This window comes from Habropoda laboriosa, unplaced genomic scaffold, assembly GCF_001263275.1.
Source record: "Habropoda laboriosa isolate 0110345459 unplaced genomic scaffold, ASM126327v1 scaffold541, whole genome shotgun sequence".
Classification (NCBI taxonomy): Eukaryota; Metazoa; Arthropoda; class Insecta; order Hymenoptera; family Apidae; genus Habropoda; species Habropoda laboriosa.
In genome coordinates, this window is record NW_017100692.1 from 196,203 (window position 1) to 218,651 (window position 22,449).

Below are 22,449 nucleotides of genomic sequence, written 5' to 3' on the forward strand. Positions count from 1 at the left end.
TTCTGCATGGTAGGTATATTAGAAAAATTGTTAAAATTATCAAAATTATTGCTTCACTGGGTAATTTCACATAGTATACAATTTGTAATTCACGTACACTCCCGTTCTTAAGTACTAGGACACTTACCGAATGCGAAATGTACTGAAATCTACTTACCGAATCTGAAATAAGCTTCATTGTCATTACAATTTTAATATAAAATAACTTGACACAAAAAAGTCGTTACAAAATGATTAAGATCCTAAAAAAAAAATTCATTCTAGAATCTTGAGGTATAACGACTACATTTTCACTGATTTATGACACTAATTTTGGCAAGGAAATGTAATTTAACTCGTTAACTAGACGAACATAACGGATGTCCTAATACATACGAATGGCAGTGTACAACACGATGTGTATTTGTGTTCTTTTATTAATACTGCAGATGTAAAATAAACGTATAATTTTTTCCCGGTTACTGTGACGTGCAGCTTAGTATAAGTATGAAAGTAAACTGGCTGAAAAGTTGAAGAAAAAAGTAAAGTCTCAATTCCATCTTTTACCTTCCTGCTCTGCGAGGTTCGTCGTCGTTAAGTAGATTATTACGTTCCATTTCATTCTTTCAAAGAAGCAGACTCAAGCTTAGATTCTTGTCGATCTTTCAAGCTTAGATTCTTTTATCTACAAGTTATTAAAGGTACTTCAGCTACAGAAGGATTTGTCCTATATTCCTCGTAAATCATGTAATTTATTTAAAAAATATAAAATTCCACATCTACGAGACTTAATTATACAATTTTAATTGTACTTTCTCTGTCCTTTAAAACAGACAATTTTACTCCTCGATAATATGAAACATCGTCAATAAAGAATTTCCCTTAACTCTAACTAATTCACACTGACGAAACCAGGCAATTGACAATTCTTTTAATTAAACAACCTATCACAGTTGCAGCTTCTGCGATCATCTCCCCGCCAGCTTCCATTTCTTCTAATTTTTCAATAACTTCTTCGAACTCGTTGCACTTCTATTTCCACTTACTGAATTAAAACCGAGCAGTAAGAACATTAATAAAAATGAAAAAGAGAAAAAAGTTACTTCACATCTCCAACGACGACGCCTGAAGAATAAATGAAATTGCAAAAACTTCGATACACTTCGTTTTATCTTCCAATTTACTTTCTTCGCTGCGCTGCTTAATCCAATTCGTTCGTCCGCAATCATAACCCTGAAATTTTTCCCCGGCAGGATACGCTTCCTAGGGAACGCATCGTCCCGATTGTTCTTCCTCCCCCGCTCCGCGGAATGCGCGCACGTTCCTTGTTTCGCGGGTGCAAACGGTTTCCATTCGATAATTAGGCAAAGGGAAGCGAGCGCGGAAAAGTTTTTCGAAGGGAACGCGCAACAAGGTGTCGCGCGTTCTTCCGGCCTCGGGTGAAAAAAACAAAGCGGGAAATAGAGCGACGTGGGTACGTGACACGGTATACGTGCTCTCGTTTCGACGTATAAAGTTTTCCAGCCCGCGGAGTCCCGCAAGATTCCCGCCCCGTAATTGAATCTTTCCGGGCACGGAATTCAAACTCGTTTCCAGCACGCCACGAACCGCAAACCGATTTACGGGACTCTCTTCGTGCGTTGCCCGGGTTAAATACGCGTGTTGATGTTGAAAATGATCGTGACCGAGGGCTTTGTACTGGTAGAACATTTTTTTCTTCTTCTTCTTCAAACATAGCAACGTGAATTTAAATGAAAGTAAGGAAACGTGTATTTTTTTCCAGAGAGGTATGAAACATATTTTTCGTTCCGTCTGACGGGGAAGAAAACGTTTGGTACTTCCGTTTAGCACGAGTTATGGCACGATCCCGGAGAAAGGTTGTTTTTTAGTTCAGCCCAAGTTAGACTTTAGTTTGTCGTTTTGCCGTTTGTATGTACGTACAGGGTGGGTCACGTGAAACAGGCCACCTAATTATCTTCTCTGGCTATAGTGGTAGGAAAATTATTTTATTTAAATTTACGTAATTTGGATTATTTCAAAGGGTGAATAAAATGGAAGAAAATGTTTTTCTACGAATGCAATTTTTTTCTGTTTCTTTCAAGGTTACCTAGTACTTTTTGCATGAATTTATATGTATCTTTCTACCGATGTGCATTTAAACATGCATAGTAATAGAGCTTGCACTCTAAAATTTTAAATAAAATGCGAAACTTCCTTTCAGTTTTTAGCACCTACTCGATAAAGTAAAAAAAGGACTGTATTGACGAGTAAAGAAATCTTTTGTCTTAACGATACGCATTGATATACTATCTATAGCAGACCAGGACACGTTTGAAGTATTATTTTATTTCGTAATTATTTCGTTTTACAATTTTTCTTCATTTATTCGATAATTTCAATTATAAATTCTTCGTAATCATATTTTATTTCAAGAAATAACTTACACATGTAAAAAGTCAAGTAAAATGTAATATTCAAAAGTGCTCTTTAAAAGTACTCTATGCGTTTGCGTACTATTAATGTTTAAATCGGCTTATACGATGCACAGCGTGACGATGATTTTCGACTCGTCATGCTGAAAATGTTAAAAGCACAGCAGTTCGCTTTGTTGTCCATACCGTTGTTGTACGTTAGTTACGGTCAGTTTGACGTATCGGTATAAAGGGTGCGAAGTGCGTTTAGAACATGCGAAAATACAGGGTGCTGCTGATAGATTATTTGAGAGGTCGTTTTTAGTGGTCGTGTTTAACTTATTGAGCTCATTCGGATTACTGTCTATTTTAAACACGCACACGCTTAAACGATCGTTCAAAAGCTTTCAACTAAATAATCCCATGACGTCGATGTTTAATTTCGACGTTTAAAAATTTACCGCGGATAAGGTGTTAAATAAAAAACGTTCAAATATCTGAAATTCTAACCATTTCAAACAATTTACTAAATATCGCTTTTGCAACAAAAATAGATTACCCGAGAAGAACTATACGAGCTTATAAAAACTGTAGCGAGTTGAAAAGTTTAAAAAAAATTGTTAAGATATCAGCAAGGTATCATCTTGACGGATCAAGCACTTTCGCCTGAAGATCATATTTTACTCATCGAGACGATCCAAGTTTATAGACAGTGACAGTAGAAGAGCTTAGGCCAGCTTTTTACAACGCTGTGTGCTTCTCTCATGGGTATAGAGCGCCACGCGGAAAGAGTCGTTCAATTAAATGCCGACAGACGAGTCTGCAACTTTTACGTGTCTACAACTATAAATGTTAGTCTTCGGGATATATTTCAGATTTATCTTAATTTAATTGTGGTGCAAATATTTATGTAGATTAATTTTCACACGTTTCAACTGTTACAATTTTGGCTGAAAATTGTGAAAGATATAAATTGGAAGGTGGTATACGGTAAAAACATTTGTCGTAGATTAAAGTGTTATTTAAAGTGAAGAATAAAAATATGGATGTCAGAGTATACTTAAATTATCATCATTTTCCATCGTAATTAGTTGTGCATAAATTCAGTTTCTCCTTCTCTATTCTAATAAGGCGATTATTATAGTTATACCAGAATTTACTTAACAATTTACAAATATTGAATTATAGTTAATATTAACTGAAATAATATGTGATTATCTTGTCATAACTTATTTGGAGTTTATGACACGGTAGGATAATTTAACCTGATTTAACTGATACGACCAAATTTTACAACATTATCTACAATATGACAAAAACAATTTAATGGAAAATTGAACGTGATCACATAGGACATAATAGAAGACTAACGATCGCATAATAGATCAACGATAATGACACATTCGTAGTTTATAATCATTTTTATTTCAGATCATCCTATTAAACGATTTATCACGAGCAGAGACAACAAACTTGCTTTGCGTCTAAATATTCTCCAGCATATTAGAATATTTTTATCATTATGTTATTAGCTCTTCCACACTTCGCGTGCAATATCCGAAGGAAAGTCGCATCTGTTCCGCGTTTCCATCTACTTAATAACCAAATAATCTTCAACACCATTAATTCACCGTCTAAGACACAACCAGCCTCTATGCCACAAAATTCGAACGTCACACGCCCGAGCAAGCATCACACGCCGAAACAATCAATCAGAAATAACAATAGAAAACGACGACGCCTCTACCGTCTAATTACCCTCTCTCGTAAACGAACAGAGCACTGCAAGTGCTCAAGCTCTCAGGTGAATGCCGCGAGTTCTCAGGCGAACTATCGAGCGATCGTGAGAATCGAGAGAGCTCGCGGTCGCGGTTTCTTGACAGAGGAACGTGCTCTAACCGGGGAAAATACTCAAATATAAACCGTCGATTTCCATCAGATTTACGTGTTAAAAATGAAAATACAAAATTTAGAGGTAGAAAACCGACTTCTTCGATACACCTAAAAAATTACGGAGTTTATAGAAATGATTTATACATAGAACTTGATTATTTACGAAGAATTTCAGAAAAAGTACATTTCCAAAATATTTCGTTACTACAGAACATTTTTCTTAATTTTCCTTAGTATACAGGGCACCACCTAACTTTATCACCTGAAATACTTCCGTTGTAATTACGGAAATACACACTGGCCACCACAAAACTATGCAACTTTCGTAGGAAACATTTCAGGTGATAAAGTTAGGTGGTACACCCTGTATATGTAATCACTGTCATGTAAATTTACGTTATACGAATTACGGACAAGAATATAAAATATGGGTTAATTCTGACTTTGTGAAAATTTCAATTTTCAACCTTTCAATAACAACTTTCATAAATTAGATTTATTATTTACTCGTACACCCGACTCGAGTTATTATCAATAAACAAATATGGCAGGAAAATCAAAGATTTGAGTCTGTCACTTCTCGGTATTACACAGGTACTGCTGTCGAGGCTCCCAAGTGTAAGCCACGTCCTTACGGAAGAAATATTCCGACGTTTTTAATTACTCAGCTGACCAATTAAAATTCTCTCTGATTGATAAGCAGCGAAGTGGAACATGAGCAGTTAAATAACGCATCGCCACTAGGCATACTCCAGTATCAGTGTGTCATTCGAACCCTGATCAAGTGAGCTTCTATGCTTACCAAACGTCGGAATATCTCTTCCAGAAATACATGGTCTACACCTGGAAGCCTCGACAGGTGTAAAATGATAAAAATTGTCAAAGTTTATGTTTTAGACATAGTGTTACTGTACTACGTTTCACCAGTTGTCCTTCAAATCATCAAAATATATTTTACATGCACCAATTCTGTGCTATGTACAGTCGGTAAAAGAAATATAGCGAGATCGCAAGTTCGCTCAAGTGTCAAAATTTACATGCTCGAGCATATCGGCAAGCGGATCGACAGAAACCCAAGAAGAGAAGTGCTCGAAATCTTAGAGAAGGTCCGCATGAAGTATGCTTTAGCTTTCTCCCAATGAGTCCCAATGAAAAAGCGTAAAATGCACCATCTATCGGTGGCGCTACTTTAATTTACGACCTCGCTATATTTCTTCCAGCGACTATAATTTCTATCGAAGATATCGAAGGTCCTGGGTACACTGTTCACCGCGCGTTGACAACGATAAAGGCGCGTTGGAGAATCGTCTTATTGTGTGTTCGCGGCTTCGCTATCGACCGGAGGGCTCTGCTTGCTTCGCCGCGCCCTAATTGAACGCGTGCTTCTTCGATGAACAATCACACGGTGAACAGTGATTGATATCGTACGCGAAGCGTGCGTTTTCCGTGCCTTCTCGCGAGAGAATGGCATGATGCTGCCGCGAAGATCCACCAGAGCAATCGGCTGAGGCGCTTTCATGGATAGGTAAAGAACGATGGAGAACGGTTACCGTGTTTCTTTCTGAACTTTTTTTTGCCTTGCTTACGCTGTTAAAATAGGAGTTAACAAAGATTTGAAGGAAAGCCTATCTTGGTGATCACGATGGTATCTTGTGGAGTTCTGAATCTGGCTGTGGAAGCAGATATGGAGCGTACAAAGCGTACGTTCTGTTCGGCCGATTCACGGTCAATATATAGGGTGTCCAAATTTTTTCTAATCAAACTTCGTCGACATATTCTATCGGTATAAGTAAGAAAAAAATGTCATATAAACATAGGTTGTTTAAAGCTTTGTTAATGAGTTACCACGCTTTAGAGTTTAGTTCTTCAGAGAAAGAACAATTAGTTGAAAATTGTTTGGGGTCTTAAAGAGGTTAAACCTAGAGTTTCCACGTTCGTAAGATTATGGTAGCTCTGAAAAGAGCTGATTTTACGCCAGTGTATGACGAAATAGAACGAACCTAAATAGTAATGCAAGTCCAAGGGAAAAGGGTTTCTAAGGTTGTAAATTTCGCAACGTTTGTACTTTCGTATCTCATACAACACCGAACCTGTCTTGTACGAGCTCGCTTCTCTGAACATCGTTAGACTTATCTTTTGTTTTATCCGCGCAGAGGCTAAGATGAAACACGTTAATACTTAAAAGTTTCATTTTGTCGGCGAAACTGAGAATCCAGTACTATACACTTTCGGCTCAGCCGAAAGCCTTACGAGTAATGGCTGTTGCTATATATTAAATGGTAACCCGTTGGACCAGGAAACTCTCGTTTCCCCCCAGGTGTATCAATGAAATCGATCGATCAAGATGTTTCGGTAGATATTCAGGAACAGGTCCGAACAGTTCTCGTGTTTAGTCTCCGTCTGCCTGTTCTCTTGCAGCCTTGTTCCAGATAAAAGACTTCTCCGATGCTTCGTGAGGCACACCCTTTCAGAGCTTCTATTCACGGGAGGATAAAAATCGCTAAAGCGATGGGAGAAGGAGTACGAAGAGGAGGAAGGGGGGGAGGGGAAGTGGTGGTGCCGACACCGTGCATTTTTGCATATCGCGTTTATGCTCCTCGGGGAACGATATTTTCGGTTCTCATCGTGCCTCGAATCTGATGAAAATAAATGATCGATCCGAAATCGAAGCTTCACCGCCACACGATAAAAAGAACAGCCAGAAGTCCATTTTTTTTGTCCGAGTTTTTTGTTAATGGCCCTGCTAATTCTCCTTCGTTTTCCCTTCGCGTTCTTTTCACGGTGTGTACTGGAAATATGCATTTCTTTCGTTCTTCTAAAAACATTTATTTAAATTTCAATCATTTCCTGATCATTTGTGATTTATATAAATGGAAAGATAATAGAATATTTATGTATCAACGGTGATGACAGTGGAGATAGATGAAAATAAATTATGCTCCCGCACAATTTTTCCGAACGAGTGTAAAATTTTGAAAGAGGTCGTGACAAAAGTTCAAAATCACCACTGATGCGTTTACGTGCAATTGTTCGATATGAAACTTTTAACATACAAAAAGATATGTGAAAATTTATTTTTTCAATTAAGAAATTATTCTCAATTTGAACAGAACAGGATGCCGAATTTAGGAATGCCAGAGTAAGAATTATTTGATACGACGATGTTTAATCGTTTAATTACCAGTTCATTTGCAAGCAATTCCCTGTGACTTAATTTATAAAACACCTTGTGTACCTGAATCACGACCCTTATCTCAGCGTCGTATCGAGTAAACCTTGATTCATCGTTAAGCAAACCACCTTCGTTCACTTAAGAAACATTCGCTGCTTTCATTCGAAATTAGCACGCTCTAACCATTAAAAGAGACCCTCGCTTCCTTCATGCGGACCTAACCCTCGCTAACCACAAAGACGGAGAAATAATCGAGCAACCACTTGAATTTTAATTTCAAAATAGCTTGCCGTAGAATAAGGAAAATTCATTAGGTTATTTACTCGGAATACAATTTTCCCTTTGTTTACTTTGCTTCATTGAGAATTTCTACAGCAGCCTATTGCTGTAATTTACAATGAAATTGCGGATTAAAAAGTTAATTTCACTTTGTACACTGTTAGTGTACTTCAAATCTATTTAGGTTAATTGAAATTTTGGAAATGCTACAAATTGAACGTACGTCCACGGTTTTATCATTTTGTATTATCTAGGGAAGAAAGAGTAATATGAAAAAACACTATTGGAAGAAGAAAGTTTTTACATATTTTGTACATTAGAAAAATGTATTTCTGAGAAAGTGGAATGCAATCTTTTTAAGTCCCAACATAAAATAATGACTGAAAATTTCGGAAAACCATTTTGAAAAATCGCGATCGACGTAGCACGTATTCAAGAAATAAAAAGAGAATCGCAAACCTCAACACACAGAAAAGCTTGGTTATTTTTCTATATTTTACCATCAAATGCCTTTAATACCACCGAAAACCCCCAGCAATAAATTCCTTTTACCTCACACTCACTGTTAAAAAACATTTTCCACAAACTGCGCAAACAAATGCTCGGAATTCTTTCGAATCGTTTACACGTCACTCTGCCAATCGCGAAAAAGCGCAAATTAACGCTCGAACAAAAGCGCATAGAAGCCGACCTGTTCGTTAAAAAAAAAAAAAAAAAAAGGAGAGTTCGCCTTGTGAGAACTTATTCACGGTCCATTCTCGCCGACGTCAATAATGCTTCAGCTTTAGGAATTAAGTTCCGCCTAACGAGCACGTGGACACACGTTAAATCTCCGCGCCATTGTATGTACGTCCAGCCACGTAAAGGCGGAGGCCGTCGAACGTATTGACTCCGGAAACCCGTTGTATTGACCTGGGCCGCGATACGGTTCGACAAAACTGCCCCCCCGACAACACATTCGGGCCACCGTGAAACCTGGTTATGTTCCGGCTGCCTCACCGGCAGCTTCTCAATTAAGCTTTTATTATCCGGTTCATAAGAACCAAGAACCGTGGTAACTCGGCTGATCGTGGCCACTTGGTCCGAACGACTTGCGAGACAGCCGTTGGAAAAACCTTGGTCCGGCCATCTTCTAATTAAAGGGATACTTTCCAGCTGCCGATAGCCTCGAATGAAATAAGAAGAATAGAAGAGCGGAGAACAAAGGGCCGAGAAAACTGAAGGCTGTACGAAGGAAACTGTTGGATATTGGGATAGAATAGGAGGATGAGGAGGAGATGGAAGAGGAGGAGGAGGAGGATGAAGGTGGAGCGGGACTACTCGAGTAGGAGGGGTGAAAATACTGTGTCGAGTTTAAGATTCCGTGAAGTCCGGCAGAGCGAGGACTTTCTGGCCGGAAGCTCGCGAAAAACCTTTCCTACTTTTAACTGGATTAAACGGAAGTTCCCCTGACCCTTCTTCCTGCTTCCAGGGGCAATGGTGACACGGAGGAACGCGGGAAATGGTACGGAGACACCGACAAAGAGCAGAGTTGCGTGCATCCGAATCACGAGGAGTAACCGGCGAGTTCAAAGAGGGACACTGTCACGGCACAAAACCGATTTTCTCCTCTTTGTTCGGTTGCGGTATACGTATATATATGTATATGTATCGTGTTGGTAGATTCGTTTACGCGGATCTTTGTATTTTCACGGGACTGGTGCGGTAATAGCGATCGAAGTGAAAGAAACATTGATCAAAGTTGCTGGTGCATTCTATTTGCGGCGTACCTGCAATGCATAGGCGGCTTTTTAGAGGGGAGAAGGTCGAAGGAGAGAGGACTCGGCGTGTTTGTTAGAGTGGAAAATGCGCACTTTGTGTTTGTTATACCTTTTGCCGGGGGGTAAAGCGTGGGGGATGGTGGATATTCAATGAAACGGGGAATTAAATGATTCGACCTTTTTGCATTGTATTTCGGGTGAATAAAGAGCTTCTGTGGAGAAATTTTTCATTTCTGTGCAACGAAGATGTATTGATATCGAGCGAGTGTACCCAGTGTAAAAGTTCTGCTGGTTTTAAGTAATAAAAGGATTTCTCGGAATACTCGAGAGGAATTGACGTACCGAGTTCAAATATTAATCAAGTTTTTATTTTTTCATTTTTTGAGCGAAGTGGATTTACAATCTATTCACAACGAATAATAAGTAAATGTATTATGTTGAATGTTTTCGTTCTTTTTAATTAACTGATAAGGGAAGTTCGGCAATTCGAAAATTTTAATTCAAAGTATTGTACAGATCTGTCGCAATTTTCTGTCCATCATAATTCATTTTTGAAAACGAAGCTATTATGTTAGCAGACAGAACTTTTGCACTCACCTAATATTATAGGTGTATTAAGTGATTGATCATGGATTGAGAACATTTTTCATAATGCCCCGAGACACTTCCTGTTCAGAAGCGACCGTAGAATGAAAAATTAACGAAACGAGTTCACTTTAATTTAACGCTTGTTTGTGTATTAATTTTCAAAAGAGAATGTGATAAAAAATACCATCTAAAAATAGTATATTAAAAACGGTGCAAACCTTTACCCGTTTTTCTCTCCATTTTCCACGCACCATCTGGAAATGAAATTGTTCCGATACTTCCTCTGGCGTTTTCGAATTTCGGTAAATTTGCAAATTTCAAAGATAGCTTAACACAGGTAAAATGTAAACACGTCGAAAGATGCAACGGACGAATTATATGAAAGAAAGAAGCCTTGCAATCGATCGTGTTTTACAAGCAGAAGTTCAGTTTGTTACTCTTCCCGGCGAACGGGCTTGTCACGAGTTTCCTATTAGCCGAGCGAATAACAATTTTTTCCAGCTACGAAGGGATGCTCGGTGAATTAAAGATCAACCGTGCTGGAAGCCCCGGCGAACGTTAACGAGAATTTAAAACGGGCCATCCGTAGTGTCGTCCGCTGGAAGTTTCGACGTCGACCGGGGACGATCTGTAAACTCAATCGCCGAAGAGAAAATAGCAATTTCAAGTAGGCAGCCGCTTCGTGTTCCATTGGAGTGGTCCACTCGAGAGTATTCGAACGCAGCCCCGATACGAGCGGCTTTTCGATTTAAAAAGCGGGAACCAGTCGATAATTCAGGGTGACTCACTCGGTCGCACAGAAGCGGAGATCTTGAAATTATAGGCTGAATGTGGTGGAAATGAACGTGATAAAATAAGCGTGTCGTTAAAAAGTCTAACGTCCGTTCGAGGACAGAGGCGAGCAACGTTTCTCAATCACGCGCCGCGTATCCTTCGAGGATCCTCAATTTGAAGAGACAATCAGACCGAACGAGCTCGAAGTAAGGGATTTTCTCCAGTTCTCTCCCCCTATGATTATGCCCCGTCGAAATAAAGGGGAATAAAGTGCGCAATCTCGTTCACAACCGGGGAATTGCAAATTCTTGTATAAATACGTCCTGACGCGCTATAAAATCAACGTGCGCGCCCCTTGGCGTGCTCCACTTCTCCACTTTCAGACGATGCTCGAGGCGCAGCCTTCACGAAAATCTGAACCCACCATCAATGTTAAACTTTCGGTGCAACTGTCGTTTGGAACTGCCTCCGCGTGTGTTGGTGAAGTTGATTAGCTCCGCGATACCGAACCTCCAGATAGTAAATTTCCAGCTGCACGTTGGCGAATTTTCGCGTCGTCTGCATAATCAACGACGATTATTTTTCAATGAGGTGTTTACCGTCCGGCGGCCAACTCCGACGATCAGCTTCGATTTCCCTTTTGTGGATCTTTCGAATTTTAACGACGGTGTAAATTGTAAATGATCCAGTCTCGTGATTAATGTATTACAGAACTAAATAAATCGGAATTTAACGGAAACCTTGATTAATTGATTCCTGTGCCGATTTACAGTAATGCAAAGGGAGTAAATTTCGATTTAAAGTTCAAAGAACGAGAGTTCTTAATTTTTCTATCAGGTGGTAAACTTAATTTCTGCCGTTTCTTCGTCTCCGAAATTAATTTATTTCAAAAGAGAGGATGAACGAATCTTAGTCGTAGTACTTTCCTCCATTTTCTCTTACTTTTTCCCATCTCTTCGGGAACAGGGCAATCCCACGACGGTAGAACGCGACGTCTTTCGAGGCGATCCATTCATCCACCCATTTTTGAACTTCTTCGTAATTAGAGAAGTGTGTGTCTGCAAGTGTGTGTTGCATCGACCGGAAGAGATGGTAATCCGATGGTGCCAAGTCTGGAGAGTAGGCTGGATGTGGGTGGACTTCAGATGTAAGCTCTAGAAGTGTCTGCTTCACGCTTTTGGCAAATAAATAAATTGAAAAGTTCCAAATTTGAAATCACGGGAGTTACATCTTCCCGCTATTTCCGATTCAGAAGGTATAATTCTTGCTAAATTTATGCCCAGGGAAACAGCAATTAATGCGTTTGCTTATTGTTAAACGTAAAAATGTGTATACACAGCCATGGAAAATTAAACGACTCGGAAAGCTCGGTAGAAAAGTGGTCCTCCTTTGCGACAATGCTCGACCACATTCTGCGATTGTGACACAGATGTTGTGTAAATTTGAATGGAAGCAATGACAACATTCACTTTATATTCTGGATCTCTCACCATGTGTTTGACGAAATGAGAAAAGATACGACTGAGAAGAATTTCAGCGCAGTCGACGAAGTGAAGGAAACAACCTTAAAATGGTTACGAGAAATCGGGCCCAAATTTTTTGCGAAGGGATTTTGAAAATTGGTTCCATATTGCGACAAATGTTTGCAGATATTCGGTTATTGTATCGAGAAGTAGCAGCTGGCTGTTAGTTTTCGTTGGCAATGAAAGAGATTTCTTTTTAGAGGGAGGGTGTTGTAACTTATTTATTGACTCACCCTCACATTTCAATTGGTCGAATTCTTTTTATTTTCAACATTTGGAGTTTTGATTAAAAAGTTTTCGTATTTCCAATATTTATCGGAGTTCGTTTAATTCTGTTCAAATTTGCCAATTCTTACAGCTCCCTTCGAGATGTAGATAGGTAGAATGTTCGAAAAGAAAATTTTGTACACGTCGAATAATTTCGAGGAGCGTTTGGAGACACTTGTATATTTTGATTAGATGTGCTCGAGAATTCCGGAAGACTCAATTTGCATTTGTTTTAGAACGCAAGTTTGCGCTAACTTGAAAAGTTGTACACCAGCACGATGTTACTTGAACAGATTTTCGGGATTGTTGTTCAGCGAGATAGTACTCGCTCTTATAGTATTTGCATAGTATCCTCACGTACATTAAACAAGGCTAACGAATCTTCAGTTCAGCGGAAACAGCGACTGGAAGGATCTAGACTATTGCGTTAAGAATAAGGAATAATATTTCAACGAAGTTGGATCCATAAAAATCAAAAACTTAATAAATAATGAAATTAAAAACGTTTAATAATTTAACGAACTAATTCAGGCTCAATTAATTCTTTAAATTAATCTTTAAATTAATAAACCAATTTTCTTTAATAATTACATTATAATGTCATATAAATTATATTTCCTATAAAAGATTTTATTTTTCCTACGTATATAACGTTCACTTACTTTGCTCAGAGGAAATTATAAATATCAACTTCCCGAAAAGTCGGTCTAATTAACTAACAAGCTACTCGCATCTCGGACCTTGTTAGTTCGCTATTTAATCTCGAGACAAGTGTACCAAAGTGTATCAAGTTCAATAGCAACTCATTCATTAAACAGCGCTACTTTCAGCGAAATTCACGACTGATAATATTACCACAGGGGTTGTGTAATCAATAATAGAAACAATGAAGCGAAACTCTCGGTCGAAGTACTTCGAGTACGAGAAGAGGAGTACTTCCCCCTTTCGTTATATTGTCTCCGCTATGTTTTGAAAATGGGAAAAGTTTGATTACGTGCCTTGTCATTAATTTCCTCTTAATTCACAGAAGTTCCAAATGTCATTTGCCGCGTTATCTCGTGAAAGTAGAGTATGATCTCGAGAAAGAAACAACATTGGGAGTTCTCGTGCTTATTAAATATGAATGACGTAGATGGACGAGGAGGAAGATTCGCAAGAATGATACTTTAATTACTTCTCGATCGAATGGTTCGTAAAAGCTGATATTAATGCATCTCTTAGAAACGTTATAATTATTAATTAGCTGCCAAGAAATTTGATCTATCGCTCTAGATATTCATGAATTATGATTGATGATTTATGATAGGATCTTTTTTTGGGGAAATACCTACTTGAGATTTTTCTATCCTGTATACCCACTATCTGGATAATTAGCGTAAGACTAATTGGTATTAATTGTTTCGATATTCGTTTACATTTTTGACTGAAGTGTAATTTCGTTCACAAATATATTCAATTAAATAATTATACAACGGATTCAGAAGTATGTAACAATTGTACCAAATAATAATCTATGCAATCCCAAAAATAAAGACAAGTGTGTAATATTGGAACTTCGGTAATCGATATCGCGAAACTTTGGTAATCAAAATGTTGTTCGATGCTGTTGCCTTAGAAAAGAGCTCAAGGCATTAAACTTAACGGTAAAACTTTAGATATTCAGTTCAAGTCGTATGGGATGTGTAGAGATGAAATTGAAGTAGAAATTTATGGAGCTTGATATGTACAATACTGGATTTGTGGATTGCACGAAGTTGATAGTATCGAACACGATATTAACCATGCAAGCTTCTACAATAGTAAACATATAACACAGTGTAGATTATGGTCATTTCTTCGAGTGAAAATATGAAAATCTATTAATTAGAAAAATTTTGAAATTTTGAACAATTAGATTAATTTGGAAAACTTAAATATTCCAAAAATTAAAAAAAATAGAAAGATCAAATTGTTCAAGATATACGAGGAATTCAAAACGTAGTAAGTAAAAAATGAAAAAATTCCAAATTTTAATTGCTAAAAAATTTAGGACTCTGTAATTTAAGCGGTTCAAAGATGGAATGATTTGAAGAATGTGAGGAGGCCATGAGGTCCAAAGAATCCAGCTGTCCAAAGTCCATGGATCTCGAACAATCTTGGAATTCTGGAGATTCTGGATTGTGGATAGATTATCTGGTCTCTAAAGTGCTTCAATAATTTCCCAACTCTCACAGCTCCTTGATCAGAGTTACCTCTTTTACCGTTCTATGCATCTGTTGATTTTAATAATCCACAGTGTTTCACAAATTTAGCGAACTGTTATTTATTTCCACGCTAAGCGTAATATGCTTATATAGGAGGTGGTCTAATGAACTTTACTCAAATCAGGATGTCGTGCAAAGTAGTTTATTTCGGACTCTTCGGCGTCTGTCTATTACCGAAGCTAAGAACCGTCTCCCATCGAAATGGCAAAGATATCGCTGGGCCGAATCGATATGGGTACTCGGGTCAGGTGTTTGTCACTCGCCAAGAGGCGCAGGCCAAGCCATAAACCGTCCCAAAAAGCCTACACTTAAGATTACTATACTCTGCTGCATTCTCCACAATTTCACGATTTCTCAAATCCGACAAGTTTAGAGCCGTCAGTATTGGATCTCATCTGAAATCCCTTGCGTTTGCTCTAACGTGACGAGAGTTTCCAATATCACAATTGTTCTAAGCTAAGATCATCGATATTAAATTTCATTGCTCCAATTTCTTCTCTGTTGCATCCTATAAATTTTCAGGAACAAACGAGTCATCGTGTGATACGTTTTAAAAACGACTTGTTCCCTAACTGAATACGCCTGTGTAAAATGATCTTCATATCTAGACGGCTGGTGTCTGCACTACGTTCACTTTGACACATTTGATCCACCGAAACGCGGGTAATTCATGAAACGATGAAATATAATACGAAGTTTTTAAAATATGGTAGCAAATTCAACATTTAAATTTTAAATGTAAGAAGGGAACAAGGAAATTTATCCAAGAATTGTTAATTGATATCGTTGATAATTCTGATCTCTAAATTTCACATCTTGTAACATCGGAACTTTTACTTTTTAACGAAGTTCAAAATATTTTACTATTTCATTATTTCAATATTTCCAAATAATTTTCTACCTCATTATGCATACATTATAATTTTAATATTTACGTATATATTTTTGCGCATAATTTCTGTCATTACTGGATTAAATTCTCCTTGTTAGTAGACACAGAATGTTAAATTCCACATTTTATTATTGTTAATTTTCCACTATTTAATCATAACACCCAGTATCTTATTATCTCACGGAAGCAAAATATTACCTGGAATAATGTTTCTCAATTCCACACCTTACACCACCTAAGTACATATGCATACCGGATGGTCCACGTAAAAGAGGCCACCTAATTATCTTTTCCAGCAATTGCGGTACGAGAAAATTTTTTTATAAATCTCACTTTTCTTCAAGATCACCTATGTTCTTTTACACGAATTTGTATGCTTTTTCTACTGTGTGTTGTAGCAGACATTGACATGCACCTAAACATAACATAACTTTGGATTCTAAAATTTTAAGTCAAACGTGAAACTTCCTTTCATTTTTTGCCATTTTCTCCATCAAAAACCCTTTGAATTTAATTTACGCACAAAAATGTTCTCGTACCACGTCTTACGTGGTCCACCCTTGATAAAATTTGATATTATATGTTACATTATTTATTATTTCATACTCTTCAATATCTGACCAGCATTAGTCATTTTTCACGTTGGAAGAAACAGAGAATTACCTAGAACAGTGACGTTAGTGACGAGCATTCTCGGGGGGTGCGTGTTCACTTGACAGACGTACAATCCACGATCCTCCCTGCGCACCCCGGCGATCGCCAGCCTCCAGTTGTTTGGGTATTGGAAGCTAATGCTGTACCTGGGATCGGAAATGTGAGTGGTATTACCCAGAGTTAAAAGGGATGCCCAGTCGGCGTTGCGGCGTAACCACATGACCTATAATTGTGACACAGATTCTACAGTTGCACGTGATTCTGCGGGAGGACTTGTGCGATTAGAATACAGGGAGTTAAATCAGGGTGCATCATGGGACAATAATTATGTTCCGTCGTGTTACGTATTTAGAACGATCGTTGTCAGTCAATGTGTTCGATGTGTTTTATGTCGCGTTACTGTTATGATCATGTTACCTTTAATCGACAATGAGCTTGCAGATCAACCTTCAATTTGCATTATTTCTTGCTTAATCAATAATAGATAAATGAAATAAAGTTACTTCAACGAATTGACGAACTATTTGAAAGAATTTATTGTTACACTATGATCTTTTAACTTTGACGAAGTTATTAATTAAACGGTAATATCAAGTGTTTCAGAAATATCTGTTCAGTCATTTATATAAGTAATTGTGAAATTTGTTATGTTACCCTATGAGTAATACAAATATTTTTTTCTTTCGTTAGAAAGAGCGCGTACTGTTTTATTTCTTTATAATGATTGCATTGTAATTCTTTCAATCAATTTTTTTTGTAACATTGTCGATTCTGTATAATGTAGAACGTTTTTGTAGAAGCAGTATTGTGTGCATATATTTCATATCAGATCATAAATATCCGTACCTTCTTTCCGGAGAGCATTGCAACGCGACAATCAAGGAGAGCCGTCGCACCGAGGTGTAACGCAACGTTCTGGGATCCATTGATACCCTGGCCTTCTGCATTCTCGAAGTAAGGGTCCCAATCTGTGACTCGGTGATGCCTCAACCGAGGTATTCGAAGAGGTGGTAGATTGGCAATTATTTCCTCTGCAACAGAATTCATGAATGCTTGACGAGCTTCTCATTTTCGCCGATGTAAATTAGGTATTAACGAACAAAACCCTTTCATCTGGGTTCGTTGAAATTACAATTGGAGTCACGCTAAATCAATTGAAAGTTTCCATCGAACCTTTCATTTTTCACAGTTTAAGAAAAATATAATTGTTACATGGAAAAAAAGTGAAGAAGATATCAGAAACCAGTTCCAAATACCTGACAAAATTAAGAAAATATTTGTAACAGAAGAAAATCTCAAAAAAGCAAATCAAACTTATCTGTAGAACAAACCTTTATTGTAAAATATAGAATATCCTCTGTGGTTGCTAATAACCAAGATGTTGGGACCTTAAATTATATTTAAAAGAAATATAGTTATAATAAATAATTACAGAAATAAAAATATAACGACGATCTTAACTTATATTTAAAAAAGAAATAAAATTGTGTAGTATCGTAATTGTGAGGATGAGAGAGAAAGCGAGCGACGATAGCCAGGCCCAAAAGGGGAAAACCCCGGCGACAAGAGGGTCACGAAGGGCCTGGCTATAAAGTACGGCGTGCGAGGGATGAAAGGGCAGTGTTCAATTCTGACACGTCGTCGAGAATCGATTGAAAAATGTAGCGACTGTGTGATCGCCTGAACTTTTTGCTATTAACCTTTTTTGTGTTCTGGTTGTCTCGTTGGCGCGTTGCCCCGGTCAGCCCTCGCATTTCCCCTTCCCTGGTCGCGTTTGGGTCCCTTCACGGGGGTGAGTTTTGGGTGGGAGGCCCAGAGTCCCACTCACGTTCGGGCCTTGGTCACCACCCAACGCCAACCACTCACCCTCAAGGAGGGGGTGTTTTGCGTGAAGTACGCGTCACCTGGGCTTATGGGGAAAACCCAGGGTAATGGTACCGCTCGCTCGCGAGAACGTGCCTCAGCTCGCGCGGGTTTATGATACGTCAATTGCTATTGAGATGCACGAAGAAAACTCCAAATTCTCCGCCTTTATGAGAGGTTTGGAGCCCTCCTGACAATAAGGAATAATTAACGAACGAAAACATTAAACGCGTATTCAAACCTTAATCTCAAAGATAGCAGAGAGTCGCGTCCGTATCGTAAATCTGGTCTAACTTAAGTATCCTTAACAGGCAGTGTGTTTGAAAAAGTCGAGAGGCGTGAATCGAAGAAGCGTGTGTCAAAGCCCAATGTATCATAGTTATTCTTATACTTTGTTAATAAATATCTATTTATATTTCTGATCCCACAATTGTCACTATATTTCAATAAACGACAGTTCCTTCTAGCGACATGAATTAACAAGAAGAATACGGGCCAAATTAGATACCCGGTTAGCGAAGAAAATTTATTTTTCAAAGGAGGAAAAGCTGGTCTACCAGCACCAAATATATCCCTCTTGGTTTTATTTAAATGAGCCTGCCATAAATCTAGCAAGTTCCTGGTATACCGATTATATCTCCCTAATGAAAGGAAGATCGTGCCATCGTTCTTTTGGGGGGCACACGGTACAAAATGGAGGTAAAATAAAACATGGATCCTAATTCCTCTAAGGGTACAATTTCGCGAAGATTTTCCAGTAAGCTGTAGACATCCGTCTTGCATGGCGGCGTTGTAATAGGATTCTCACGGACGCGTCAAGCTTGTATAGGGAAACGCGAAAAATGCGAGCACGGCGTTCAAGTAAATTGCACTCTCATTCCATGAATCATTCCGCGATCGTTGATTTATCAGCTCGAGCGTCGTTTGCTAACAACACTCTTTGCTGTGGCGTAAATCACGTGAACGCTTTATTAAAGCTTTATTAAAATACACCGTGTTTGATTTATGATGTCCAGAGAGAAGTTTCTCATAAAACGATAGATCAATCTGAACAAATTGACTTGTATGATTTTCAAAATTCTACGAATCTACGCAACCTGATCTGTCACAGATTTAATTTTGCTTGTCTTTTTCTGTTTTTTGTTTTAACGGTAACACGAATTGTTTTTTATCAATTTATGTCATGTAGTAATTTCTATTCTTTGATTAAGAAGAATGCATCGTATTAACACTTTATTTTTAGCATCTTAAGTCTGCAAAGATTATAAACAACATCATCAAAAATACACTATCTACAGTAATTTCTTTTTATTCAATATTGATGAAAATTATTCCTCCTCAAATGAATATTAACACGTACTGACGCTTTGGAATGATTACTTAGCGAATAACATTTTGACCAATTAGTGATTAATTGGCAATTAGTAAACTACATTCAACTTTTTTACAATTTCACGCTGGAGAATTAAAGGATTGTTTAATTTGCATAGGAAGAGTTTCTATTTCTATCGATAGCGAATGATCCTATCGTTACGAAAATGTTAAAATCTTCGAATTTGCAATGAAGTATAAAATTTAATAAATTCGCGCATATGTCTGATGATTAAATAGTCCCGAAACAAATATTTTATTATTTATCACTTAAAATGATCAGACATGATCATACACAACCGTTGCTTTAAATTCAGTTGATATTAGTAATTAACAATTACGATGTGATACAATGTACTTAATTATTGTATACATTTCGTAAGTAATTCGGGAATGTGTTAAGTAAATTTTACCATTGAATCGTTTGTAAAGCTAACAGAAACGAATGATCCGATCATCAGGCAAAACTATCGTCGAACTCGAGCGATATTCCGTGATGTGGAAAAGTAAAATTCTTGGAACGTTTGAGATTGTTCATCGAACGGTTCGATGAGTTTTACTCACGGAGCTGGGGAAATCATCACAGTTTGCGGTTTCTGGAACGTGAACAATTTATCGATACGACCACTAATCTCATGTATAAACAGCGTTAATTTTACACGTGCATACACACACACGAACTTCTATTGAAATTTATTAGGTTTTAATTTTCGATAGCCTCTTTTATCAGTTCATTTTATTTTATCGATATTCTATTGTCACTACTGCACACAAAAAGATATATGTATAATACAGAACATATCGATAGCAAATGGGCAGTGTCAAAAAGGATAACGAAAATTGTAGTACAAGAGGTAAGATACAACTGCAAGCTGTTATTAACGTAAATTAATCTATTTACAGCATCTATAAATTTCAGCGCACATTATTCATAGGAATCCCTAAATTGCATCTACTAAATCAAATAACTGAATCCTTCATTAATTTAATGTAGGACGAAAAGCTGAGCCGGGTCACGTCAGATTCATAAGATTTGCTTGCTCTATACGTCAATTAATTTTTATCTAAATACGTTAAACTACATTTCCTAGGAACCTTAAAAAAAAATGGTAAAAAATGGTAAACAGCGATAAAAAGTATTTATATCCATCACATGTTCCCCTCCATATCAAGTAAGTTTCGTATATAACATCTTTCCATATTGTTATAAATAACGGAAATAGTCCTGGTGGACAAAGTTTTTGCCCCACTCTGTATATTCCACGAAGCTGCTGCACGCGCGAATAATGTGGGTCACAGATGACCCAGCTTTGTCAATCGACGATGAAACTACCAAAACACTGGTTCAACGTTAGACTCATTATAAACCAATCCTACTGTTAATCTATTCCACCTTAATACTAGCATATTCTATCGCTAAATCAACTCGCTTTGCGTTACGCTAATGAAATTTCACTTTAAAGTCTATCGCAGCCAGTAGACTATTTCTCCGTGACCCCTCATTTTTGTATCGCAACGGGAAATCTCATTTCTCGTTCCTTCGTTCGGCAACGCGACACCTTTGTGGCGGAGATCGAATCAGCGTGTCGAACAATCGATTCGCGCTCGACAAGCTATGCTCGCCGCGGGGGAGGATTCGTTTCTTCGAGTATTCAGATGCGATCGCTTTCCACTCGATGCGCCGCGAGTCTTTCGCTTTAAAATGCGACAAAGCGGCGAAACCTCGAAATCCCAGAACAATCGTGCTGCTAAGAGTGAGAGAGAGAGATAGAGAACGTTTGAGCTGGAAAAATTTTTCTAGTTGTGAGGGAAAAAAAAGAAAGGAATAAGTATGGAAGATACGAAAAAAAAAGGACGAGAGCAGATGTAATGAAGCGTGGAGAAGGAGAAGAAAGGGAACGAAGGAATCGTTTCTTCTCCATTCTCGGCTCCGTCTGCTGGTTTCTTTTTTTTATTAATTATTTAATAATACCGTAATATTCTGAAACGACCAGCACTCGTTCCGTGCATTCGAGCGGTGGAACGGGGATAAAGGAGGAGAGGGAAGATTGAAAGTGGCCAGAAATGGGGTACAAGGGGAGAAGAAGGTTGAAGAAATCGCGAATCGGAGCTTCGCTACTTAACTTTACGGCCTTTTTGCACGAGGGAACTTCCAGGTAAGAAGGTTGCAGGTTATTAGCAAGACCAAGCCTGACCATTCTCTATCATTCTCTCTTCTGCGCCAGATGCATGGAAACAAACGTTAATTCTATCCTGGATAATTCAGGCATCGCTGTTTCACTGATCATTGGAGCTAAGCTGCGTTAAGCATACACAACGTGCAAATTAAGCAACTTTAGTTACACGGAATATACATACATATGCAAATGTGAGATCTAGAAGCGGAGAATTAGTCAGTCCAGAAGTCAACGAACTTGTAACTTTTGTCAACCGTTTGTACACAGCTAACACTTGTTTCATAAGCGAGACTACACGAATAAACAATTAACAAATGTTACAATATTTGCAATTCTCCTTTATTCCTCTTCTAATTTAATTTGAAATGTTACTCTTGAGGGTTGTTACTAGTAAATAAATAAAAAAACATAGCATGTCCTTAAAAAAAACAGGGATAACTTTCACATCGTGATGACCACAGGATGGTCCCTTTTTTACCAAGCAATTTTTATTGTAAAAATTTCTTTCTTACTTTCATGGTTCCTGAGATTATCAAAGTGGCAATTCTTATTGGTCCACTCTGTATATTGCGCTAAACTAACACCCTAATTTTCAATTTATCA

General features: G+C 37.9%; 1 protein-coding gene across 1 annotated transcript in view; it reads right to left on the minus strand.

Moving 5' to 3' along the window:
- LOC108576946 overlaps positions 1–22,449 on the minus strand; it is a 61,947-nt gene that overhangs the window by 6,629 nt on the left and 32,869 nt on the right. The window contains exons 2-3 of the mRNA XM_017940022.1: positions 17,282–17,466; positions 16,445–16,658 (exon numbers count right to left, since the gene is read on the minus strand). Coding sequence (XP_017795511.1) covers positions 16,445–16,658; positions 17,282–17,466 — 399 coding nt within the window. The remainder of the gene's footprint in view (positions 1–16,444; positions 16,659–17,281; positions 17,467–22,449) is intronic.